This window comes from Orbicella faveolata, unplaced genomic scaffold, assembly GCF_042242905.1.
Source record: "Orbicella faveolata isolate gen_17 unplaced genomic scaffold, um_ofav_v1 contig_35, whole genome shotgun sequence".
NCBI classification, from domain to species: Eukaryota; Metazoa; Cnidaria; class Anthozoa; order Scleractinia; family Merulinidae; genus Orbicella; species Orbicella faveolata.
Genome location: NW_028301564.1, coordinates 14425367 through 14451535, shown reverse-complemented (window position 1 = coordinate 14451535; position 26169 = coordinate 14425367). Strand labels below are relative to the sequence as shown.

Sequence of the window (26169 nt, the reverse complement as noted above, 5' to 3'; positions counted from 1 at the left end):
AACCGGATACTCTCGAGCGGCCATTGACGGGAGCCGGGGTCAAACGGTATTTAACTTCCCCCCCCCCCCCCCCAAACATATCTCCTTTCTAACATGATGCAAGTGATCACCTTATATTTGACCTTAAGGCATCCCACACGTGACTTCTTTTTGGACCGTTTTTGTCCTTTAATTTGAGCCTTTTGCGTCGCTCGTGTTGTAAGTTAGAGCAACAAAGCACTGTTATGTGGCTAACAAATGGAAAACAAGCATCAAAGTTGTTCATCCCTGAGGTAAAAGCGTTAATTTCTGGCCGATCGATTCCTGTACTGAGTACCACACGGCGACTGTCACAGCCTGTGCGGCCAGTGAGTGATGATTCACCCCCGAGGTTAGTCGCATCGTCCATTGTGGCGTGACGTTTGTAGTATCGTTCTTGTAGTCCCTGCACTATATACAGCAAAGCTCTTTGTTTGAGGGTGCCCATGGGGTTAACAGTTTATCATATGGTGATGGTTTTTCTTTTCTTTTTTTTTTTTTCATCGTATAAACTACAAAATACTAACTGACTTTTTAGTGTCGGTATGCGGTACTTAAACGGCTTGCTGACTTTCCAGGACAATTGACAACATTTTTGGGGTACAAATGTAAATTTTAGTAAACTCTGACTTGTTCTAACACTTCTGGAAACCCTTTGCACTGTCATATTTCGTCTGCTGTGTGTGACCTTGATTCGGTCTTATCTCGTGACATGCTCTGAGCCCGTGCTCTGTCTGCGGCTTTATAGTTACGAGTTCCACGCTTCTCTCTTCGCTTGTTTGCAAACATGGCAGCCATACTGAGTAATAATGTAATTGCTTTTTACCGAAGTTCCTCGAGGTTCTCGAACGTTTTCGTTCAAGATCAGAATTTCTTTTCGACGTAACTTCGGCAGATACAATAACTTCAAACGAATAGTATCGAATGATAATACAGATTAACGGACTGATCTCCTTTTTTTGCTGTTTAATTTATTGACTATAACCATTATTTCTAACATTATTAGCTCCTGTTCTGACTTAATGACTTTTTTTAGCTACTGACTAGAGCTGTACCCCATTAACACCCTGTTATATAGCATGTCTACTTTTACTGATGAAGGTAATCGACTTAGGCCATATGTCCTATAAATTTTATGTTTTCCCGGCTGGAAATGACATCTTAGGCCTGGCTCTTTACGTGTCTTTATATCCTCCGCTCGCTAAGTCACTCGGGGAGAGAGACGTCGTCTCTCTCCCCGAGTGACTAAGCGAGCGGAGGAGGCAAACTTGCGGCAGGACGCACGTTCGTTCACTCGTTCACAGAGTTTTCGGGAAGCGGACGAAACAACGGGGGGAGGGGAGTTCCCGCTTCCCGTATCCGTTTCTTCCAGTTCTCGCCCCCGGCCGGCTCCTCCTCCCTGGTTCCCGCCTCTTTACTCTTTTCACATTGCAAAATATAACGCCATTTTCCTAGCTCAGTCTCAAAGTTGCCGTCACTTTGGGAATCCCGCTTTCCACAGTTTTCTCTCCCCGCTAGCTTTGCCCAGGCCCGGATCTCTGCTCCCTGCCCCACTAGTCCACAGTCATTCTCGTCCCCATGGCCCAGAGGCCGCGCTCCTTTTGGTCAGCACCAAGAATCGCGACTTCTAGCCGCACCCGATTTTCTGAGCATGCGCAGAGTATTTGTTTCGTATTCCCAGCTAGTCATATTTGTCAGATTTGCCAGATTTACGGGAATTTCGTGAATCGCGGAATTCTGGTGTTGGACCAGCCCAGAGCTGGTCGCGATTCTTGGTGCTGACCAAAAGGAGCGCAGCCTCTGGGGATGAGAATGGTCTATAATGAGCTCAAAAGCCGGCTGAAAGCTGAAATAAAAGCTCTATTTTCAGCGCAAATTACAAGTTTAAGCAGAGTTACTGTCATGGGTCCTCTGAGAAGCCCCTCCTGGGGGCAACTATTGGCCAGTTGTTTGATCAGACGGTAGAGAAGTTCCCGGATAGAGAGGCATATGTTTTCTGCGAGGACGGTCAGCGTGCAACTTTTTCACAGTTCAAACTGGAGGTATGACGTTATGAAAGCAATTTTACTTTATAAAATTTTAGGAAACAGTCTTAAGTAGTTTTTAGCAGTCATTTGGGTTTTGTTTTATTAATCAGGCTATACACATCTGAACCCTAAACAACTTTTGGCCCTGTTTTTGGTATGATAAACGTCGATACAAGAGGGGTAATCTCACTGAAGTGGATTCCATATTTAGTAGTTCACATATATCTTGGTTACATCTCCTTTTCTATCATACACCTGAAGAATACAAGTGAATATATAAAACATCATATATTTGGACTGTGGAGAAAGATACGAAGACATGATTGATCATGGCAGTTATACACACAACTTGCAATTGTGAAATTAAAGCCTGAAAAAAATTCAGGCCTGATACGGAATTAGAACCCATGAGCTCTGCGATGATGGTGCAGTGCTCTACCAACTGAGCTATCAAGCTACCTGGGAGCTGGTCACGTTGTGAGTTCACAATATACCGGTAGATGGTAAAGATACAAAAATGAATATGTGAAAGATCGTATATTGAAACTGCAGAGAAAGATATGAAGACATGATTGACCATTGATCATACTGTGATGACAGGAGCCATGGCTCCTGGTGTTCGATGATCAATCATGTCTTCATACAACGGAAAAACTAAACTATACGTAATTCGCTAATGCCACTGAGTAGCGATTAATAAAATCCCAAAGTATTTCCATTAGAAACTCTGATCTGTGGCGAATATCAGTAACAACATTAATTCGCAAAGTAAGCAAACTTTTCCAGGTTGATGCACTTGCCGAGGGACTGGTCTCCAGAAGACTGACAAAGGGTGACCGGTTGGGGATCTGGGCACCAAATATCAGAGAATGGATCATAACACAGCTTGCTGCAGCTCAAACTGGACTCATATTAGTAAGTGCTTTTATACACTTGTAGCGTATATACTTAAAGATGTCGGCCACAAAATGTAACAGGTTTACTTTGGGGCCTAAAATCGCAGTAACCTAACATGACATGAAGTGAACTGAAGTCACCTTTTTCAAAATTGACAGGAAAATCGTGCATCCTTAGATCTTAGGTGACTTCAGACAATTTTGGGGTTTTAGTTTAGATGATCTAAAGCGTTCCTGGAGACTAAACCAACTTTAGATCCGGGTGCGAGCCAGGATTTTTCAAAGGGGGTTTGCACTCTGTCAAAATGGGGGTACTCACCCACCGGTTGTGGGTTGTTTGCTTAAAAAGGTTTACAAAAGGGGCGTCACGGGCACCCCAGGACTCCCCTTGCTACGCCCCTGAGATCCCAGACAAAGCCTCATGGAAATACAGTTTTCTGTCATGAGACATCATATGGAGTGGCCATACTTGCTACCAGCATGTTACCAAAGAAAAACGAAACTGACAAAAAAGTGAGCAAAGATGGTTGTCAACGACGGGACGTTAATGCGGCAGTTTTTTCTGTTCTCAGGTTGGTTTAAATACTGCATATCAAGGAACAGAGGCAGAGTATGTATTAAAAAAGGTTAGTAGTGTCGGTAGGAATAGATTTCTGATGTACGATATTTGTAGTTGACCCTTTGTTAGTTTACTGTAACAAGCTTCTGCCGCTTACTCGGATGAAGCGTCATAGGTCTGAACCGAAAAGTTACCTCCTTTTACTATACGAGGCTCCAGTTAGGTCCTTGAAATGTCTGAGTCTAATTGGTTGCCTTTTGCGTGCCAAAAGGAACTTAGTCTTGCCCAAGACCACGACACAATGTTCCCGGCCAGGGCTCAAACCCGGAGCACTCTATCCGGAGACGAGCACACTAACCATGAGGCCACCACGCCTCCCACCGAAAAAGTATTAACCACTTAGAACACCTGAATTTTTTTCCTTAGGTCTCAGCCGAGGCTCTTCACCAGGTGTGGCGGTTGTTAACTTCAAGCCTGACATGTTCAGTTTCTTGAACATTACCAGTCTTGGTTCTGACCTAGTCGATGACAACATCGACTGCGGATTTACTTGTTTAGAAATTCTGTCGTGTTTTTCATATAACGTGGCTGCATTCCCTGATATCAACGGAAAATTTTTGTGTGAACTGCTCCCATCTGACAAGTTCAACAACTCGGACAATTTTACCGGCAGTCCGTTTTACGATCACTTCAGTATTCCCGACAAAAGGAAATCAAGTGCGATCATGTTCCGCGTGCAGAGAACGTCTGTTTGGCTGTTTACCTAGAAACCGTTGCGACAATTTTGTTCCCAGAGTCCGCGCTCTCTAGGAAAGAGATATCCTTCACCGCTGATCACTATTAACCAATTGTTGACTTTGTAAATTTTTCAGCCAATCGAGCGAAGGACCAAAGAACTCCACGTTCAATTATCGATAGGTGGCACCATGAATATGTGTAAAGAATTGAGGTAAAAAACACCAATAAGCAAGAGGAGTACGGTGCATTCTATTTTGAAATATTATTTTTTCATTTATAGGCAGGCTGTAAAGCTTTGGTAATAGTTGATGAATTCAGAACACAAAACTATTACAACACAATGACGAAGATGATACCTGAGCTTTCGGAGGCGAAACCTGGAGAACTTCAAAGCGAAAGGTGGTAAACCATAGTTAAAATTTTTGAAATAAACAGAGATTTTCGCTCGGTTACCTACTATTGACTAGCAGAGGCAACACGTGGATACTTCCACAGCTATTCTGAGTTCTTCAAAACATTTATAGTGTTTCCATAACTCTGTGGGTTAACGGGGGAAGAAAGTTTTCAATTCCGACAAAACGCAAGAAATAAATTTCCTGTAGCTGTCGAGTCGTGAGATAAACGGCTTTCAACCAATCACAGCTTGCGTAGTATCTCGCCCATTTCATCGCAGCTACCGCTCAGTGGCTCAAGCCCCGTCCACACTACACCGAGAGAATTTGAAAACGGTGTTTTCGCTCTGAAAACGTATCAAATGTTTTCCGTCCACACTACACCGGAGGAATTTAAAAAAGCAACAAAAAGGGGTCATTTTGGATTTGTGTTTGAGGAAAACTCGGTCAGGGAAATTGCGTGATTATCGAGATTACATCGTTTTCGAAAAGCGCCGTTAAAAAAAAATGTTTACCTCCTACACTAAAACTCAAAGCCGGCGTTTTCAAATTCCTTGGGTTTGAAGAGCGTTAGCGTAGACGGTAGGCTTAACCGTAGAAATAGAGCTGCGTTTTAAAATTTCTCCTACGTATTGTGGGCGCTGCCTCAGTGGGATGTAATGAAAGACGTGGTTTATTCTGGGTTCATTATGGTATTGTACGTATAAATTAACTGACTAATCTCTTTCTCTCTTCCTATTGTGAATCAGATTGCCAGAACTAAAAGATGTCTTCGTTGTGAGCAAAAGCAAACAATTATGCAGGTAGTTCGTTTACTCCAGTTCACACTCCTAGCTTACACTAACTACTCGATCATGCTTGAGTAGACTCGTACCCAGTCGCTATCTATGTATTTCTGAAGAGAGACGACTGGACGCGAGAGTGGATGGAAGTGTGCGGGATTCCATTCGATGAAGTTTCGCTGCTAAGACGATCGACGTGGCCGATTTGGCCCAGTATAATAGAAAATAAAGCTGCTTTTACTGAAATTTGCCACAATTTCTTCAGTATCATGATTTAATCCCTGCTATGATCATTTGTTTCCACTTCTTTATTTATAACATAGAGGAACTACTTCGTTTGAGGAGTTGATGAGTTCTGGAGGTGAAGAAGCGAAGCAGCAGACGATGAATCTCAAACGCACTCTGCAGTTTGATGAACCAGCTTGTCTTCAGTTCACATCGGTAAGCTAAAGCGGATATATTGAATCACGGAAGCGAGTTATCTTAAGCTTAGGCCTCGTTCAGGACGGAAATTCTTGCTATTCGAAAAAGAGAATTGGAAACTATTAGGTACTACAGTCAAACCTCCACTAACGGCCACTTTCTTTGGTCCTGGTGAACACTCCATACATTCACTCTTATTTAACCCCTCTACAACGGCAACGGCCACTATAGTCTGAATTTCAGCCGTCCCTTCCCTTTACCCTCCAGGGGCGCGCGGGAGAGTCTCTCTCCCGCGCCCCCTCGCGGGTTAAGGGTAGAGACGGATGAAATTCAGACTACGGCCACTAAAACTCGTCCCAAGCGCCAAAATAACCACTCGACAATGGCCAGCTAATCAACGACTGACGAACGGTGTATACAAAACCCCATCAGTATTTATTGTGAAAGGTCACAAAACGTATATCCGTACAGCGCGTCATCCTTTTTAATGGAAATGCAACCGCGGTAACATAATAATAAAAAAAAAAACAGGTGGAAAATGGTCGAGAACGATATCGCACGGCTGTATTTCCAGCCTAATTATACGAAGAGTTTTCTGTTAACTCTGCTTTCCCTTCGTGATTACATCGTATTTTCAATTTTCCTTTCTTTTCGTTTCCAGGGTACCACAGGGCGTCCTAAAGGAGTAACGCTAACCCATCACTCTTTAGTGAATAACGCAGTTCTGATTGGACAGATCATGAACTACAGCGAGGTAAGGCGTAATGCAACATTCTCTGTTGCTGACATGCATTGCTCCAATTACTTAATTATTTCCTTTTTTAGCCCAAGACTCTGGTATGATGACTCGCGAAAACGACAGAACATGACACAAACAACACAAACAGAGTCGTAACCAGACAACAGCCAAACTAAGGCACTTCCATCAGTCACTGTTTTCGTATTTTGTTGTTTATAGTCATCATAAACAGCCTCATAACTTAGGAGAAGAATTTAACCATGGACACTGCCTCAGTCATAATTTTTCATGGACTTTACCCCAGTCATAATTTTTCTGGTTACGGCCCTGACAAAAACAACAACAACAACAAAAATCATAGCAAACATCACAAAACACACCCAAACACAACACAACAAACAAAACAGACCAAAAACACAACAAATCACAACACAATAAAACACAGTAAAACACAACATATCAAAACGCCAGAAAAAAAAACAACAACAAAACGCAACAAAACACAAAACAAACAGAACAGAACACAAAAAAAACTCCACAAAACACCACAAAAAAAGTTCTACAAAATACAGGGCAAGAAAACACGACTAAACACAACACAACAAAAGACCAAAAAACACAAGGGAAATAAATACATAGAGGATAATACACGGTGCCGAGAAGATATGAATTTTATGTTCGAGTGGCAAGAACATAAAATTCATATCTTCGAGCCAACGTGTAATGTTCTTTTTATTATATGGAGAAACCAATTCAACAAAAGCAAAAGGCGGGAATCGTGACTTCATTGAACGATACGACACTCACAAAGGTGACATACGGAAAATACGCCACTCGGGTCCCGGATGAAGTGGCGCATGGAATCTACGAGTGGTTTAGTTCCCAGTAAAACACTCTTCTCCATATAATGAAATGAATTATAACAGCTATAAAACAGGTAAAAGAGTATCCCGTTGTCATGTTAGTTTTGAAGACTTCTAACATTTCTTACTTCTCATATATACAGCCAACAAGAATGTGTAGCCCATTCCCTCTCTTCCACATTGCTGGTGTCCTGGCAACCAGGTTAATTCTTGTTTGTATATTTGTTAATAAATCAGCCTATTTTTCGATTGATTTCCCATGCAGTGTGAACTGACTATTATTTACTCTGACTTAAAAAGACAAAATAAAGACATTTATAATTGCAAACTTAAAATAGATTAATTAAGAACGTAAATAAACTTCTTTCCTTCAATTTTAGCTTGGTCAGCGTAGCGTGGGGTGTCCCTGTTGTTTACCCGTCTCCCGGATACAACAGCACTGCTATTCTGAAGGCGATACACAACGAAAAGTAAGTTTTTCTCTTAAAAAAAGGTCTAACGATTCGGTAAGTGCTTCTCTTTTTGTCCCACCGTGAAGGTTCTAAGGTTTATAACCAATCTCGAGTTCTATAAGATCGCATTGTCTAGAATCAAGAGCGAGTGGTGTAATTGGTTAAAATAGACATTCCTTGTTCTTTTTGCTTGATACGTACAATCTAGGTATCACTTATTCCAACGTAACTGTTATCATGTTTTAATCCTTGATTACTGCAACCCATGAGATCAAGTGGAGAACTGGACTGAATGCCAGTCACCTCATCCGTTTATCTTTCAGATGTGACTGTATATTAGGAACTCCTCCAATGTTTATTGATATGCTTGCCCATCCAGATTTGAAGAAGTACGACTTGTCAACCTTAAGAAAAGGTAACGGCATTTGTACTTATCTTGGCTCTCAGAGAATTATTTAAGGCTGAGGCCACAAAAATATGCAATAATTTTTGAAGTTATTTGTAACCAAGGCCCCGTCTACCGACACTAGGTCAGAGCAAGTTGAAAACACAGCTTTATTTCTACAGTAACGCTTACCGTCCACACTAATCCGGAGAGAAATCGAAGCTTTCCGAAAACGCTCTTCAAACTGGAGGAAATTGAAAACGCCGGCTTTGCGTTTTAGTGTGGACTTAAAGCATTTTGGAAACAAGGGTTTTCGAAAAAGACGACGTCTTCACTGATAACTATATGATTAACCCTAACCTGGTGATTGTTGTGTTTTTTAAATTTCTCCGGAGTTAGTGAGCAAGGAAAACATTGAAAGCGTTTTCTGAGTGAAAACACCGTTTTCAAATTTCTTCGGCGTAGTGTGGATGGGGCCCAAGTGAGAATTTCGTTATTTCAAAAGTGTGAATTGAATAAAACATGTGTAGGGAACATGTGTGGGGAGGATCTGATTTGAAAGGTGATTTTTTTTAACCTGTAGGCCTAACTGGCGCTACGTCCTGTCCCGTTGAAGTGATGGAACAAGTGATTTCAAAGTTGAACGTAACTCAATTGACGGTAAAGTTAATTTACCAGTGTTTCTTTCTGAAGTTTCCAAAGGTATTCGCCATAAAATCATCATTTCTTGAAGGGAGTAGAGGAGCCATCTGACATCTTGGACAGCGTTTCACAGCCAAAGTCTATCTGGCTTTAAAATTCCGGTTCGTTGACAATTTCTTGAATAATGAAACAGTTACCCTGCTCAGTCTTACGGAATATCGTCTGATTTTAGCCAACTCGCGGCTAAGTAGGCGATATGGTGTATTCTGTACGATTCCGAAGGATAATAATTAAATATACGAAGCCATTATTTAGGACATGGAGAAAATCGCCTTCAAATCAACGGAAAGTTCAATATTAATAATAATTTACTAAGGTAGGAAACTGCTAAAAGGGATATATAGTCCCCAAGGGAATTAAGGTTGGAGAAGACTGAATTTTTTTTTTCAAAGGATTATGTATAACGAACTTGAAAACGTTAGGTTTAATAAGTAAGATGGCATGTTGTGGTCCAATGTTTTCTTTTCTCCAGCTGGCTTATGGTTTGACAGAAGCCTCCTCGCTTGTTACTCATACGCCATTGGACGAACCTCTGGAAACAAAAGTGTCGACCGTAGGAAAGGTGTACCCGCACACAGAGGTAAGGATTGCCGACATGAGCCTTCACAAGGAATAGAGGAAAAGGTACGCAGCAACTAACAAGTAGGCTGAGTGTCAGGCGTTTATTTTCAAAAGCACGCGAAAGAAAAGAAATTACGCCAGCTAAACCCGCTCTCCCTTCCCCTCCTTGTTTTGCTCATCCCGAACCCACTTCTCCCCATTTTTTGCTCGCCCTAGGCGCACTCGTTTGCTCGATCTCTCCGCGCGTTTGGAAAATGGAAAAGAAACGTCTGCCATGCAGGCTACTAACAAGTAGTTTTCCGAGCTCTTTGCGAGATTGACAGGCCATGAACAACTTATCTACTAATTGGTTAAGATGTCTGCAGGTGTGCCATCATTTGTACAGCTAACAGCTCGCGGAAAAATAGATTTTAAACCCAATCGAAATGCATTTTGGAACTAACCACTCTGAGCTCAATTCGCACGCAAAGTTTCAGGGAAATCTGTTTTCTGACCCAAATGGGTTTGAAGTCTTACAAAGACAATCTATTTAATTTTTATTACATTTGCCTTTATGCGAAAGTACACCTGAGACTGAGGGAAGGCCATCTGAAGTATTATTCCATTCTTTTCAACAGATAAAGATCGTGGACCACGAGGGAAATATAGTGCCGGTGAATACTCCTGGGGAAATATGCATCCGAGGATATGGTGTCATGATTGGGTATTGGGGAGAGAAGGAGCAGACTGAAAGTGCTCTGGAGCCAACAGGATGGCTTCATTCTGGGTGATATACCGTAAATTCTCATATTTAAGCCCCTCCGGTTGTAAGCCCCCCCTGGATATAAGTCCTTCTACTTGAAACAAAGACATTATTCCGGATATAAGCCCCCCCGGATATAAGCCCATCTACTGTTTAAGTGTGTTCCTTTTGCGTTCTATAAATGCATTATAAATGTAATAGCTCTATTTTTAATTCCTTTCTCAGATACGTTTTATCTCGTCTTTCCGAAACATTTTTTGTACTCTGCTTATATCCCCGCCCCCCAGATATGTAAGTCCCCCGTTTATAAGTCCACCCAAAACCCCTTACGAATTTATATAAGCCCAGGGCTTTAACGTGGGAATTTACGGTAGATTCCGTGATTTGTATGATTAGGTGAGCTCATGTTGAAGCTTGTCTACTGCTTCCGTCGTCTTTGTGTCATGTTAAAATCTAGCCAGGATTTTGCATGAAATTGAAGCTTTGACTCAAATAAGTACATTTGTAATACAGATATATTAATTTGAAGAAAGAATGGCCCCCTAGTTCAGCGACTGAGATAAATATGGTAATAAACAAAATCAGAGTTCTATGTAAAATCATGCAAACATGTATAAGGTAATTGGTATTGGCTTAAAAGTCTTGACTAGCCACAAAGGCGTTAAGTTTGTATGCTCTGATTAGCGAGTAAATTGAAATGAATTGAAAAGCCAATGGGGCTAATTACGCTAATTACCCAAAACTATCGGGACCTTATCACGGAGTCTCGAGGTGTCCATATCATACTCTCTCCCCCCCTCCCCCCCCTGGAAGGGATGCCTGTCCATTGCGGGGTTAACCCCAGCATTAAATTTACCGGTACCCATTTATACACCTGGGTAGAGAGAGGCACCGTGAGAGTAAAGTGTTTTGCCCAAGAACACAACACAAAGTCCTCGGCCAGGGCTTGAACGCGCACCGCTCAATTCGGAGTGAAACGCACTAACCATGAGGCCACCGCCCCTCGCAAACGAATTCTGACTCTTAACTATCAAATTGCCGTCCATTTATTTACTACAGTGATCTAGGGACAATGGACGAACATGGATACTTCAGGATTGTGGGAAGATTAAAGGTATGTTGTAAACTAATGTACCAGGCTTCCAGCACATGCATTGACAATCTCTTCACCAGGGCCCCCGAAGAATGGGCTGATCATCCCGAGAATAGCCTGGGGACAAGGCTTAGCCCAACAAAGTCTTATCGTCCTCAGAGTCACGTATCCCGGGAAAAGGGGTAAAAAAAAATAGGTAATCTATCTTCGTAGTTCAGTTGTATACAGCTGACAAAGGGTTGCAAGGGCAACAACCTAATTAAGAGGAAAAATAAAACACATTTCTAATGCTGAAATCGTTGACAAAATGCTGTAATTGCAAGCGACGATTTATTAACTTGAAAAGAATACTTTCAACAGGACTTAATCTCGCGTGGAGGACAGAGCGTCTATCCGGCTGAAGTTGAATATTTCCTGCACACCCACCCTAAAATACAAGATGTGCAGGTAGGTAACTACAACAAAAATTTAAATCTGTCGAAGTCAGGCTGCAAGTGTTAAAATTAAAAATTAAAATTGATGAGAACAACAAAGTGAAATACAGCCAAGGCTTTCTAATTAAGTAACTACCACTAGAATTCTGAAAGTGGTCTTGACAGCTGGGTGCTTATGAGACGGGTAACGAGGGGGCTCTAACTGTATTGCTTAGCTGTTTACTGAAGAAAATCTGGGACGCATTTCCCTTGCGTTCATCATGCAATTTGTTTTTTGATTACTACAGGTAATCAGTGTGCCAGACGAGAGACTTGGAGAAGAAGTGTGTGCTTGGATCAAGTAAGTGGACTCTTCATATCCCTTCTAAGGTCACGCCTACTGATCATGACAGAGCAATGGGTGTGATTGTTTCTTCGTGAAATGTCTTCTTGGGTTTCTCTACAGGCTTAGGCAAGGTGAAACCATGACTGCTGGAAACGTTAAAGATTTCTGCACAGGCCAGGTGAGGTTCTTGTTGCAGTGACGCACTCTGTACTGCAGGAGAGGATTAGATCACTTTTCTAACTCATAAATAACGCATCGAGTTTAAACGAAGTAGTCATAACCGTGACGGTGTTTGGATATCTGATCTTGACTAGTATAGTGTAGATGTTTACGAATTCATTTCTCCGTTTTCTTCTTGGTTTTAGTTTTCAATTGAAAAGATATATCAAACACTCAAGACAGTGTTTGACCACATTTCCAAACACCTCAAAGTTCGTCAAAAATACTTTGCTGCGTGTCGTATTTTCCACTCTCTTCTCGAAGTTAGTTTGGAAATGTGGCCAAATGCGGTCTTTCGTGTGTTTGATATATTACGTCAAAGTGATCCTTGCAACAAATCTAAGTCAAAGTCTCTCGCAACTTTTCGCACTCTTTCTCGGCTAATTTAATATTTCTCTCTAAGTCTCCGAATGAATCGCGCCATAATAAGTGCTATAACTAATAACTAATGAAGACTTTTAAAAGAGTTAGCGAAACGTCTTGCTAAAATATACAAGTCAGTGACAAAAAAACGGCACTGTTATCAACTAATAACCTTGCTCAGTTGGTTTCATTTCTATATTCAGCTTATAAATCCACTATGAAAGCGATCTAATTTGACACTGTTTATCTTTCAATAGATTGCCTATTTCAAGATTCCTCGGTACATTAAATTTGTTGACGATTATCCCATGACAGCTTCTGGAAAGGTAATTTTGTAGTCGTCGTATTTTTTTTCTTGGAAAACTAATCAGTTTGAATCAATATAGCCGAACTGCCCCTGATTAAACAGAGTTGTTATTATTCAAAAGCGTAGTGCTGTTTAATTGTTTATATCTCGTCTTACCTTGCTAGGGCAGTAACTTGTTTTGCATCAGCTGCGCTACATGATTGGCTTAAAAACCTCGCGCCACTTTTTCATCCAGTCAGAAGCAAAGCCAAAACCAATCGTGTCTCGCTCGCACACGTTTTCCCGCGCTTCGCGTCAGCTACATGAAACTACTTCGAGTTTTGATTGGTTCACTGTATTGTCTGTGTCCTTTGTGATTGGCTAGAGTGATTACTTTGATTTTGGTTTCACAACACTCAATTGAAAACCGCTCTAATATTTTGATCAATTTCTTTTCCCAGGTTATGAAATACGTCATAAGGCAGCAAGCAGCGAGCGAGTACAAATCATATTTTAATTTGAAGTAAAATGCAAAGCGGAAGGTGAAATCGTTTTAATATATCATCAACAAGGCGTGGATTATCCCCTCAAACAATATATTATAAATTGTGAACTAGATTACATTTGGTTTTGTACAAAGTAAAAATTTCATGGTAGATAGCTCTTTTTAAAATAGTCCTCCAAACAGTTTCCTCACTTACGAAAAAAGATTTCATTGTTCATTTTATTAATTAATAAAATATGTACAGTTTAAAATGAATTTCGTGGACTGTCATTCATATAAATTCTTGATATAGGAAAGGTTTCATCTCCGCTTGTGGGGTGATGTATGGGTGGAGAACAATGCCTTGACACGTGACCAGACCTCGTAGTCCTGTCCCACCCCTCCCTTGTGATTCAGGCGGCATCTACATTCCAGGTACTATGGGAGTGTGTATCGTGGTCCAGCTATCGTTAAGAGTAAAATCATCGTTTTAGTTGTGTACTAAAACGAATAATCGGGGAAGCCCTTTGTTCTTCCTTAAAGATTCAGTTCTTGCTTCGTTTTCTCTCTCATGACAAACTTCTTCACCTGACAACCAGTCAAAAAGATTCAGGTCATTACTACATCATACGCATCAAAGGTAGAAAAAGCGCGAGACTTATCTGGAACCCAGATCTCCCACGGCCTTTTCAGCATCAAAACGAGTAGGATCTGGGTAGGAGATTAGCGCGAGGCAGGAGCATCCAAAAATACTTGCCGTATACGCTCTACTTAACCTGATCCAAGCGCTCGGTTAGTTGCGTAGTAGCTTGAAAAGGGCAAGTGCAAAAACGGGGCATGAGTGGGTAACAAACTAAACGACTGGAACAGCCTGCACTTTGCTCGCTAAAATGCCTGTTATGCAAGTTAGGTAAAGACAGTTCATTGACGTCACTGATGAGTTTTCAACAAAACTACAGCAACTTTTACAAACAAAATAAACTTAAGCTCGTCTTCTTTCCAGGCACTTTATACAGCTTGTCTCGCTCATTGTCAAAATATGGCTACTTTAGAACTGCAAAACGGTGCAACTGTGTTTCAAAATTCGTCACAAATGATATCAGTTATTTTTAAAGGGAAAAACACTACCATTTACCATTTATGTAATTACCTTTCCAGTCACAGTGAGAGGAAATTCATCAGTGAACTTAATATAACGAGGAATTTTAAAATGAGCAATCTGAAAATGAATACAGAACATTACATCAGCTAATAAGGTTAAAGAAAGCCATCCACGATTCCAAATCAAATTCCGTCCACAACCTCACCTGTCCTTCACAGAACTCTTTGATTTCCTCCGGTGTCGCTGATTCACCTGAGTGTAATCTGAAATGGAACGTTCAGCAATTGTATTTCAAAATCGACCACGTCGTAGTGATTGAAGAAGAAAGTTGTTTAAAAACGTAACTACAGCAAACTGGGACGTTTGCCGCGAAATCGGTGTCACCAACCAAAAAACCGTGATGAAATAACTCTGGTCGTGCCTTCTAATAGGATTTCAGTGAGTCCAGGTGCATATTAATAACTGAGAAGAGAACTGAAAAAAGCTCTTACTTGATCCACGCACAAACTTCTTCTCCTAATCGAGGATCAGGAACACCGATAACCTAAAACAAGACCAAATGACGATGACAAATAATTCTTTTCTGTTTCCCATCAAGTGGCGATTGCAATTCCAAACTCTAACTATTTCACGATACACAGAATTGTGAGAATGCAAGTGAATATTTGAAAGATCATATATTTGAACTGCGGAGAAAGATAGGAAGACGTCAATGATCAACGCAGTTATACACAACTTTAGAAGCTGTGAAATTAATGCTTGAAAAAACATTAAGGCCTGAGCGGGATTCGAACCCAAGCCGTTGCAGTGCTCTACCAACTGTGCTATCAAGCCATCTGGGAGCTGGTCACATTGTGAGTTCAGAATTGCGTAATTACGAGAAGTTCAGAAAACCAACCAGAAGAACTTGCAAGACATTGCTTTCGACCGAGAAAAAAATACCGTAGTGTATATTTTACTGTTACACTCGGTATTACAACAACCCGTTACAGTTCAAATGCACGCTGGGAAGACACTATAATTTAACACTGTAACGCTGTCCAGCCTCGCCCTAGGGGCGGGAAGAAGAGGGACCCTGGGAACGAGGTTGAACGCTGACTTGTGTAACAGCGGCTCAGACAATGTTATGCATGATGACGTCAAAAGACCAAGAGAGGAAACATCTACCTGTACATCTTGTATCTTGGGATGCTTGTACAGGAATTGTTCCACTTCTGTTGGATAAATGTTTTCTCCTCCGCGAATGATTAGATCCTTTAGGAAAACACAAATTTAAAATCTCACTAACAAGATTTCAGCAACAGGGGGATAACTCAGCAGATTAAGAGGGGTGGTGGTAGTGGCAAAGCTTGAAAGCTTACCTTTATTCTCCCAATGATCTTCACATATCCGTTCTCGTCCATTGTCGCTATATCCCTTCAAAATACAACAAGAAAATGAAAGTATTTACAAGAACTTGTAAGTCTTTTAAACCTTGTTTCTTGTAAAACAAATATCTGACTAGGAGATAACGTATTGCTATATATCATGAAGCACTTACCCGGTGCGTAACCAACCGCTGGGATCAATGCAGGCGTCAGTCTTTTCCTTATCTTCCCAGTATCCCAGCATGACGTTGTATCCTCGAAAGCAAATCTCCCCGGCAGTGTTGATGGGTACAACACGACCGTGACTATCCACGATTTTCGCCTACAGTGGGAAATGTAATTTTCAAACTCATTAATAGTTCATCAAGTTTCACAAAGGAAATCAAGACCGTGATGGTGTTTGGATATCTGGATCTTGATTAACACAGATGTTTACGATTTTTATTCTACGTATTCTCCTTACTTTTCAAACACCTTGAAGTTCGTCAAAAATACTCCGTTGCGCGTCGTATTTTCAACTCTCTTTTCGGTGTTTGGAAATGTGGTCAAACACGGTCTTTCGTGTTTGATGTGTTACATCAAATCATGAGTCGCGTGAAGAGTCTCATAATACACAAAGCCATAAGCATAGAGCTCATCCAGAGTATTACAAATACTTGTAGGTCTTTTTAAGCCTTCGATCTATTATTTGAAGTAACGGAAACCACAAGCTTATAACAACGTTTTTTTTTTTAGGAATCATTACGATCTTGTCTAGTTCATTGACTTTCAGAGTCCAAAACATATCGATTTTTCGATATTTTTCTCCGGCCCTGCACATACATGGTGCGATCCTTAGTACCTCATTATTGGGGTGGACTCGTCCTGTGGTTGAAACTCGCAGATCTATTGGGTCATCCATGAGTGTCTGATTGGTGATCGGACTTGTTTCGGTTAAACCATAACAGATCTGAAAACAGAAACACAATAGGTTAAGCATGAACTGTACTTAGTTTCTACGCCTCTTCATTTTACTCGGGCAGTTGGTTCGGACATGAGAGGTGCATGTGCTGATTAACAATTATATAATAAGTCAAAACATTCTCGCATTGTGATTGGTTCTTACTTATGCTCTATTGCAGGACAGACGCATAGATGACGTCATTAATAAACTTTTGTAAACAGACAGATTCCATGTTGCTGTGCGTCTGTTCAGTAATTGATCACAGATGACGTCAAAATGTGGGAAGAAAAAAAGTGTCACAACCGGCGATAGCCGTGTGTCACTGATGTTCTTTCTACAGTTTGACGTCTTCTGTGATCTATTACTGAACAGACGCACGGCAACACGAAATCTATCTGTTTTATAGTATAAATCTACTAGCGTTCTATCACGAATGGCGTTCTCTGATTGGCTACGCTACTATCTATTCTGTTTTAGATAGTGAGTAGCGTACTGTTCACTTACCGTTACTTGAGGCATGTGCAGTTTTGTCATCACTTGCTTCATCACCTCAATTGGACACGGTGAACCACCCATAATACCTGAAAAAAAAAATCATAATTTAAAGGAGCTCTGAGTCACGGTATTTTGAGCTATTTTGGCAACGAGCAGAATTACCTTTAAATTGAATGAAACCTGAAAATAATAGTTTATTAGGATAGAAAAACACTAAAGAGTTACTAATTAACCAGAAAGGAACAAGGATGGTAAAGGATGGAGGAGATCAACACGGATTACCAACAACGAACTTGAAAAATTTACGCCAAAGTTTTTCAGGATGCCCAAATCGTGACCGGTAACTGGCCAGTTACGTCGCTTGAATTGATGAAAAATAGAGGAAAATATGTGTTCCAGCTTCAGCCGCTAAGACCTAACAACTTTCACAAACTAACCTGTATGTAGACTGCTGACATCAAACTTGTCTAAAGCAGGGTGATTTAAAACATCAATAAACATTGTCGGCGTACCGTACAGTGAAGTACACCTGAAAACAAGAGCAGCTAAGTATTTTTCAGCCGCTAAAAATTCGAGAGAAATCTAAAATTCCAATATTAATCCCAATTCAACACAAGTACCTGATCTTTGGTCCAGGACCGTTCTGAATACTTTATGGAGTACAATTTCACATCTTGAGCGAAGTAAGCTTAGTGACAACTTTGCACTCACATTTTAGTTAGAGTTCATTCCGTAGACTTGTTGCCAAAACTGAAGAAATCCTTCCTTTTAACAACTTCCTAATGACGGACATCGGCATAAGATTGGAACGAGCAAAGAAATTGTGTATGGGCTATTTATGTTGGCTAGGTTATTTTTTTTTTGGCGTTTCTATGGACCGAGACGTGAGCCATCTTGACTGAACAAACCTGGTCAATAAAGGATCTATTATGGCATGAGGAACTACATTTTCTGACGGGACACAAGCGGGTAATCCCGAGCCCAAAATAGCCAAGATATATAGTTTATTGACCAAGCTTGTTCAGTAAAGATGGCTAGATATTGGCCAATTTTTTTTTTTTTTTTTTTTTTTTTGCGTGTTTATGGACCAAGACGGAGTCGAGGTCCATAAACACGCACAAAAAAGAACGAGGTCAGCTGGCAACATCCAGCCATCCTGATGGAACAAGCCTGGCCAATATAGGATTTATTATATGGACTCAGAAGCATGATTGACTTTGATAAACCTGCCTTAGCTTCGGAGAAAATTTTTCTTGCGGGACAAAGCGCGTAATACCGAGCAGGCAACAGAGCGCCATCTTGCCCGCTCAGATAACCAATCACATTGCGGAATTTGGTTCATCTTGCCAACTCACGGACTTAACCATACAGTCCCATCTTGCCCGGCCGCTCTGGTCGCCAATCACAGCCGAGGATTCGGTTTATCTCGCCCGCTCTCGAGGCAAGCCATATAATAAAGCAACTTACTTTTCCTGTTGAATAGCTGTCAGAACAGCTCCTGGGTCAAACCCTCGTGATGGATAAACGGATGTTGTTCCATGGATAATACTCATTAAACTAAAACAAAACGTCAGAAAAAAATAACAAAACTTCTTTGGGAAGTGTCAGGCATGCGCTGTCTGCCCACTTTCTTTTTTCCAAAGGGAAGATATTTTACAGATAATTTTATGGAAAATTGAAACACTACTTCAACACTTTGCAGCACTACTCCATGAAGATATTCATGCATCATAATTTGCCTGATTTCTCTGATTAATTGACAGTTAAGTTATTCCAAATGTCAAACTTTACCCTGCCAGACTTTTTTTCACACCATATTCCCTAAAAAGGCACCTATTAATAGTTTAACATGTAATAATATAAAAGCTCTGTTTACCTTCCAAGTGTCATCCCAAAACTGTGATAAAGTGGAACAGGGATACATATTCTGGAATCCTAAAATCAGCCATTGAAAATTCACATAATTAATGCCATTTGCATTATTTCTGTCGGTACTGCCACTACATAACCCTGTTTGTGCAGCATGAAGCGATCTTTGCTGTTCCCCTTGAATTGGACATCAGTTATTGCTGGTTTTTTCCTTGTCAGTACCTAACTTCCTGTGGGAGGTGCAGTGAACTTGTAGTTCAAGCCCTGGCCAGGGACATTGTGTTGTGTTCTTGGGCAAGACATTTTACTCTCAAAGTGCCTCTCTCCACCCAGATGTATAAATGGGTACCGGTGAATATTAAATGCTGGGGGTACACCTGTGATGGACTAGCATCCCGTCCAGGGGGGAGTGGAACTACTCCTAGCCGCTTCATGCTACAGACGCCAGGATAAGGTCCGGCCTGATGAGCCACTTGACTCGTATGCAGCTTTTATCTACAACCTACCTACCCAATATCCCAGTTATTCTCTGAGTGAATACCCTGCAAGGTAACAATATACATTACACAATTTAGAATTATCCATCACTCATGATATAAATGGAGTATTAATACCTGGTCATAATTTAAAACCTCTCCAACAAAATATGCATTGTTTAGAATTCCATGATGGGACAGTGTAGCTCCTTTTGGATTTCCAGTTGTTCCCTGAAAAGAAACACAAAGCAACAAGCACTAAGCAGACCACCTTGTTAAAGGCAAAATAATCCTTGTTTTCTTGGTAGTGGTTGTATTAACATGCTACGTTCAAATCATTATAGTAAGTTCATAGAGTAAGTGTTTCTAAAGAGTAAAGGGTCACAAAATTTAACCAGAGGGATCCCCTGAGAGAGGTGTTGTCCACTTGGTGCAGCAGTCAAGTTCAGAGAGGAGAATCAGGAAGGGAAGTCACCCCTGGCTTCTGTAGAGAGCCAACAGTCAGTGGCACTGATCCAGACCTCTTTATAAGGTGGGGCTCTAAAAGTTTTCCTCCACCTTAGAGCTTTAAATTAAGGTGGCTGAGGGCTAGCTCCAGGCCCCTTCTCTAGATCTGCCACTGTCAACTGCACCAGAGAAAAGACAATGGATGCATTTTATTGAAAAAAAATATAATGTTTAGTTAGTTTTCATTTAATTTTAACTCCTCTCATCACACATTTAGTGGCTGTATTATTTACAGCCTTATTTGCTATAGACAATAGAACAAGAGAATAGAGAAAACTTCGAAAGGTGCAAGTTGTTGATTCCACTATGGAGGTGGTATTAAAGATATAACTTACTGAAGTAAACTGAATGTTGATTGGATCGTCACTTTGAAGTTCTCTCTGTAGTTTTTGTAACTGTCTTCTCTCTTTGGCCCCTCCTGTCTGCATTAACTCTTGAAACATGATTGCACCACTGAGATTGAAGACAAAACTCATCAGGTTACCCAAGATGCCAGCCTTGGCAAAGATGTCAGCTGAGGACAATATATACAAACCTAAAATTTTGCTCATGATTCCTAGCAGCCACCACTACCAACTTCAGATCTGGAACTCTGCGGAGGTAGTGAGCAAGTCAGTCACACAAAATTGATTAAGTCAGCAATTTTTGACAGAGATTGCATGAAATTTTATTGCACAGTTCCAGAAAATATCCATACTCCAGCCACAGAAGGGTTTGGAATCCTGGGGGGTGGGGGGTTCTGTAAGACCAAAACATTTAAAGAATGTATGACGTTTAATTGAAATTTCCAGAAGGGTGGAGGGTCTTAGAAAAATTCCTTCCATGGGGGAGGTATGGATATTTTCTGGAACTACACATTATATAATAATATTGTTGGCAATAGCCCGCTTTCCTCATTTGCATTTCAATGAAGCCCAACTCGGTTGAGAGGCAATTTCAGGCAGGAACTATAAGATTCCCTAAAATTGCCTTGCATACATATTGAATTATATTGTAATCAGTAAATGAGAAAAGTTAACTGTGAAAAGGCTATTGTCTCTACAAGGGTTTCTAAGTACAAAAAAAAAAATTATTACTGTAGATGTTTCCTCTAAATGGAACTACTTTTAATAGCAAACATGTTTTAGGATCTCTATGATTATTATCAAAAACAAGCCATAGTATTATTCAACAACAAAGAAATACTTCTTGGTGGGAAACCAATTTTTTGGAGTGATTGGTTCAAGAAGGGTATTATTTCTATTAAGGACTTATTAGATGAATTAACCGGCAATTTGTTAACTTTTCAAGCTTTCTCGCTTAAATATTCATGCAAAACCAGTTTTCTACAATATTATCCAGTGCTCAGCATCATTCCTAAGCACCTCCTGTCTACAGCCAAACAACCTGACACCTTTAACAAATCGTTCTTTACCATTAAGGACAATATTTTTCTTCTGAGTGAATCAGCACAAATTAATTTTGGCACGGCAAGGTCAAGTGATTTCTATAAATTGCTTGTTTCCAAGACTCACAGCCATGTTCAAACTGGCCCCAAACGCTGGAGTGAAAATCTTTCTATAAATAAGGATTCGTGGACCAGTATTTTGAAGTCACTGAAAAACATCTGTAAGGAAACTAGGCTAAAAGAGTTTCAGTTTAACCTAATTCACAGAATCATGATAACCAGGAAAGAACTATTCATATTCAGCTTGAAAACTGATGATGAATGCCTGTATTGTGGGGGTAAGGAATCTATTGAGCACACTTTCATTGAATGCCCGTTTACAAGGTCCTTTGCAAAAAAAGTTATGCAATGGTTTAACGAAGCTAATTGTTGTCAAATCTCCCCTACCACTGAGGAACTCTTGTTCAGTATTATTCCTAGCTCTAAAGAAACAAAAATAATCAAAAAATGTAACTACACTACCCTATCTATGCACCATTACATATATTCAAACAAAATCAATAGTAAGGGCATTTAAATGCACATATTCATCAATAAATTATCTCTTAAGTACAATTAATCTGGAAAATATAAATTAATTACAACAAATATTTAGAATAAATATCTATTAATGAAAAGACATCCTCTGATATAGTTATAGTTACAATCTTGGGAATTCCCCTACATCCTGACCAGCTCTGTATTATTTAGATGTTAAAGTATAGTAAGTAATGCAGAGTGCTGTAAACTCGTAATTTTGTAAGTAATGTTAGTACTGTAAGTAGCACTAGTACTGTAAGAATTGTAGCTGTTACAAGACAAAAAAAAAAGTAAAAAAAAAAGTAAAATGTTTTAGGATTTTAAGAAGCAATGAGATTGACAACCAAAATAATAATAAAAAAAATGAAAGGCCACAAAAAGCTGTTTCCTAACTCAAACAGTTGAGAGCTATTAGTAAGAACAAATTCAGAATCACTGTAAGTTACATCCTGCATGTTAACTGGCTTTGTTCCCAATTGCAGGGCTTGAAGAAAACTTGAATTCCAGCTTGCCCTAATTCTTACAATCAGCTCTCAAAATGTTGCTTGCATTGGACAAGTCTTACTTCGATCACAGTTTTTTTAATTTAGTTGGCACTGACGACTTGCCTGAGCCCTTACCCATCAGGCAAGTGAGAATGAAAAGTAACTTTCCAGGCCTGCCAGGAAAATCTACTTGTCCTGGACAACCCGACTTATTCCCCTGGATGGATTGCCAGTCCATCATATTATTGAATAATTTAAGAATGGACTGGTAAGAACACTGGAAATTTCTAATACCCAAATGTACCTCCTATTAATGATTAAGATATATACCGGTAGTATCTCATTTGTAAATGATTCGTTAAAACCTTTCATTGAAGAGATCTCCTGGTTTTGAATGCGGCAGCTCTTGAATAATGTTAGTTATCATGTTGTAGTAATCCTGTATTTTGAACTGGTCAGCCATGATGAGTGCTTTACAACCAACCTAGATTTTGGAAAATTTTAAAATTAAAGTTAATTTTCTCGTAATATGCAGAGAGGTTGATAATTCTGTGACATTGTAGGTCTGCAATGCTTGCAAATGAACTTCTTGTAATGCTAACTGATTGGCAACTTGAGGTCTGCTACTGTAGATACCTTTTTCAGGGCATATTCCACTTCTGGAACTTGATAGGCAGGATTTATATTGACCTAGAAAAAGAAATGAAATCCTTAAATGTACAGTCTGTAGTGATGAGCTATTTTCATGTATATTAACCATGTCATGAACTTCTGAATAAGAGTTTGGGAACTCTAGCGTAAGTCCTACTCTTGCAGTGAAAATATCCAGCACCTTCCCCTTCCAATAATACACTAAAAGTAATAAATTTAATTGATTAGAAATATTTATCTGTAGATAAATATATGGATCAACAGTACAGCTCCTCAAAATTCTTCTTGTAGTCTGAATTAACCCTTTATGAATGAAAGACTAGTATTAATCCACTAACCAGTATCAATCCAGCTTTGGCTGCGGCAAACTGAGTGATGACCCATTCTCTCATATTGGGACCCCACATCCCCACACGGTCACCTCTTGTTAAGCCCATGGCAAGAAGTCCTGCAGCAAGATCATCCACCTACAACCAATATAATTTTGTCTTAGTACCTACAGAACTCACCAGGTTGGAAAAATACAATGCAAGGGTAAAACTGCTATGCTAATAGTCGGTCCTCTAGATCAGAATAGCCAAGACAAATTATGAGGTAGTTTTGGGAGAAATGCTTACCTCTTCCTGGAATTCAGCAAATGTTGCTCTGTGATTGTCTTCACAGAAGACATATGCCTCATGGTTTGGGAATTTCTCAACAGTTTTATCAAATTGTTGTCCAATAGTTCCACCGATAAATCGTTTTGTAGACAGCCCTTGACAGTAACTGAATTGGAGCTTCTCCTGAGAGCTGAGTGTGACAAAACAAACCTTCCATGACTTAAGATTGCTGCAGAAAAGTTAAACTATGTTAAATCTTGAAGGGGATTATAATAGCATCACACGGTAACAATCCATGCCATGCCACTCCACTCCACAATACACCAAGCTGCCACAAGGGTTTTTCAAGGTCAAGTATAATCAAGCTAAATACCATAATTTTGATTCTTGTATTGTGATATCCTGCAAATCTATACTAAGAAATTTGAAAATGATTTTTCTAATTTTGCATGACTAATAACCTTTTGAAAGCTACAAGTCAAAGTAACCTTTGTTTTTCGTTAGTTTAATTTGTTCCTCAATTCCTTTCTTTGGGTTCGTCACGCAATGCGGAAGATTGCGTGACGAGCCCAAGGAAGCTATCCGACCCGAAGCGCGAGAAAAATGTGTCTGTGTTTCGCCGCATCAAATAGCAGTGAAAAGGTACAAAACATTTACGAAACCGGACTGAAAAATGTGGAGTGATCCTAGGAGAAAAAACAATTCGAAATAAAATACTCGCAGACACGTTTTTTGGGAAAAATGACCAAAATCCCTTCGACTTGTAGCTTTCAAAGGTGTTTCGGACGCTCGCACTGAGGTTACGAAAATTCGACAATGAAAATTCTTGGTATCGTTTGATAGCCAGCTCTATCAGCTTCGGCATGATCCAGGCGTTTAGGGTATCTACAGTTTAACCAGATGTGCTGCATCGCTTGGACGTCAGACAGTTCTGAAGGAACCAGACGCCGTCACGGTAGTGACCTTAGCTGAATTATTCATGAATTATTTACGAGTTCAAGAAGTAGTTCGACAAACGAGTCATAAAAGGAAAGGAATTGTCGATATTCTCGCTTTTTTCTTAAATGAATGACCACAATCCTTGAAGCTGTAAAACAGTAAATGTAATAAGATGAACAGTGGATACCGAGACAGAAAGGTGAATAATATTGTAAACATTTGAGATGCTTACTTTTACCTACCTTGTGGATGAATATCGCACCCTTCTTCGCCTAATTACACATGTGGGCCTTAAAACTCTTTGGATACCTCGACCAAACATTCCCAGATTGCTGCGCTTTAGAGCAGAGCCCAAACACGTTTGGCTTCTTGTGGAAAGCGTCGCCATTTTAAGCGCTTGGCAACCTTTGCGGAATAAAATCGCTATTTCCTTTCCAAGGGCCAAAGGTGTCAAAGGTGGAACTCTTTGGGAAATTGTAAGGATTTGAAATTCAAAAACTCTGAAAAATTACTCCGTTTTTCACTGAAGTTACAATAAAATTGAAATCCTTACTAAAGTCGCACACGCTTTTAACTCGTTTCGGATCTTCCGTTACATAGAAATTTATTTCCCCAATGATCGAAACACGGTAACTGAAAATAACAAATTACAAACACGGGAATGAACATAAAATAACTAACAACCACCGAACATGAAGAATGCAGAAAAGCGGCAAAGCGAAATAAACGAAGAAACTTACAAGACGAATGTGAAAAACCAAAGACGAACCGAAAATCAGAGACGCTCGTAGTACCCAATGACGCTACTGACTGAAATAAATTACACGCAAACCGAACTTATAGAGTATGCAAATGAACATGACATATACAAAAAGAGCACAAAACAAAAGAAACTAATTACGCAAAACTTAACACCAAACACGAAGCAAGAAGCAAGAACAAATGTCACAAATTCTGGCGCCTACACTTACCTCGTATACTTTCTTCTCTTCCGTGTGCCATGAGCGATGTTGGTTTTAATGCATCAGACTGTTCTCTTTGTATCGGTTTACTCACTCCAATTTTTCAACTTTTTTCTTGAAACCGTGACCAATGGTCAGTCTATTCCGATTTATTTTCATGGACTCTCTTTCATCCTCCGAACAAACTAACCCTACACTTTCAACGAAACTTTCCCCTCATTGCCAAGCCATCTTCCCCCAACCCACGCCATCCCACCCCACCTCACCTCAAAAACAACAACAACAACAACAACAACAACATTGGAGGGCCAGGAGGTGTCCAAAG

At 40.2% G+C, this 26169-nt stretch overlaps 2 protein-coding genes across 6 annotated transcripts; one reads left to right on the top strand and one right to left on the bottom strand.

The window, feature by feature from the left end:
• Positions 1-120: 120 nt before the first annotated feature.
• LOC110066949 (medium-chain acyl-CoA ligase ACSF2, mitochondrial-like) lies at positions 121-13759 on the top strand. Of its 2 annotated transcripts, XM_020774209.2 has the most exons (20): positions 123-370; positions 1889-2060; positions 2832-2960; positions 3514-3567; positions 4519-4637; positions 5380-5433; positions 5736-5853; positions 6497-6589; positions 7581-7639; positions 7818-7907; positions 8213-8304; positions 8858-8934; positions 9449-9556; positions 10155-10303; positions 11339-11393; positions 11733-11819; positions 12094-12146; positions 12252-12309; positions 12971-13039; positions 13461-13759. In XM_020774209.2, exons 1-20 carry the CDS (start codon positions 225-227, stop codon positions 13524-13526), a joined length of 1848 nt encoding a protein of 615 aa, XP_020629868.1. In that variant the 5' UTR covers positions 123-224; the 3' UTR covers positions 13527-13759. The 2 variants fall into 2 exon arrangements, with proteins under 2 accessions (XP_020629869.1, XP_020629868.1); XM_020774210.2 differs by lacking the exon at positions 8858-8934 and having other exon boundaries at positions 121-370; positions 9449-9600.
• On the bottom strand, positions 13688-26157 carry LOC110066948 (medium-chain acyl-CoA ligase ACSF2, mitochondrial-like). 4 transcript variants are annotated; one of them, XM_020774206.2, is made up of 21 exons: positions 25623-26157; positions 25125-25515; positions 23962-24172; positions 23683-23811; positions 23330-23383; positions 23059-23177; positions 20778-20834; positions 20578-20695; positions 19874-19966; positions 19267-19325; positions 18858-18947; positions 17828-17919; positions 17400-17476; positions 16794-16901; positions 16126-16274; positions 15947-16001; positions 15753-15839; positions 15077-15129; positions 14791-14848; positions 14634-14702; positions 13688-14071 (listed from the first exon to the last, which is right to left on the bottom strand). In XM_020774206.2, exons 2-21 carry the CDS (start codon positions 25268-25270, stop codon positions 14021-14023), a joined length of 1875 nt encoding a protein of 624 aa, XP_020629865.1. In that variant the 5' UTR covers positions 25271-25515; positions 25623-26157; the 3' UTR covers positions 13688-14020. The 4 variants fall into 4 exon arrangements, with proteins under 4 accessions (XP_020629865.1, XP_089129156.1, XP_020629866.1 ...); XM_089273030.1 differs by having other exon boundaries at positions 25125-26157; XM_020774207.2 differs by having other exon boundaries at positions 23962-24133; positions 25125-26157.
• Positions 26158-26169: the final 12 nt, after the last annotated feature.

What these genes read in the sequence shown, in the direction of transcription:
- LOC110066949 (XM_020774209.2), top strand. Translation starts at nt 225, where the DNA reads ATGTGGCTAACAAATGGAAAACAAGCATCAAAGTTGTTCATCCCTGAG. An exon ending in AGATCATGAACTACAGCGAG is followed by an intron (nt 6,590 to 7,580) that starts GTAAGGCGTAAT and finishes TCATATATACAG; the next exon opens with CCAACAAGAATGTGTAGCCC. An exon ending in GAAGTGTGTGCTTGGATCAA is followed by an intron (nt 12,147 to 12,251) that starts GTAAGTGGACTC and finishes GTTTCTCTACAG; the next exon opens with GCTTAGGCAAGGTGAAACCA.
- LOC110066948 (XM_089273030.1), bottom strand. Translation starts at nt 25,270, where the DNA reads ATGGCGACGCTTTCCACAAGAAGCCAAACGTGTTTGGGCTCTGCTCTA. An exon ending in GAGTCCACCCCAATAATGAG is followed by an intron (nt 16,275 to 16,793) that starts GTACTAAGGATC and finishes TTCCCACTGTAG; the next exon opens with GCGAAAATCGTGGATAGTCA. An exon ending in AGCGGTTGGTTACGCACCGG is followed by an intron (nt 16,002 to 16,125) that starts GTAAGTGCTTCA and finishes TGTATTTTGAAG; the next exon opens with GGATATAGCGACAATGGACG.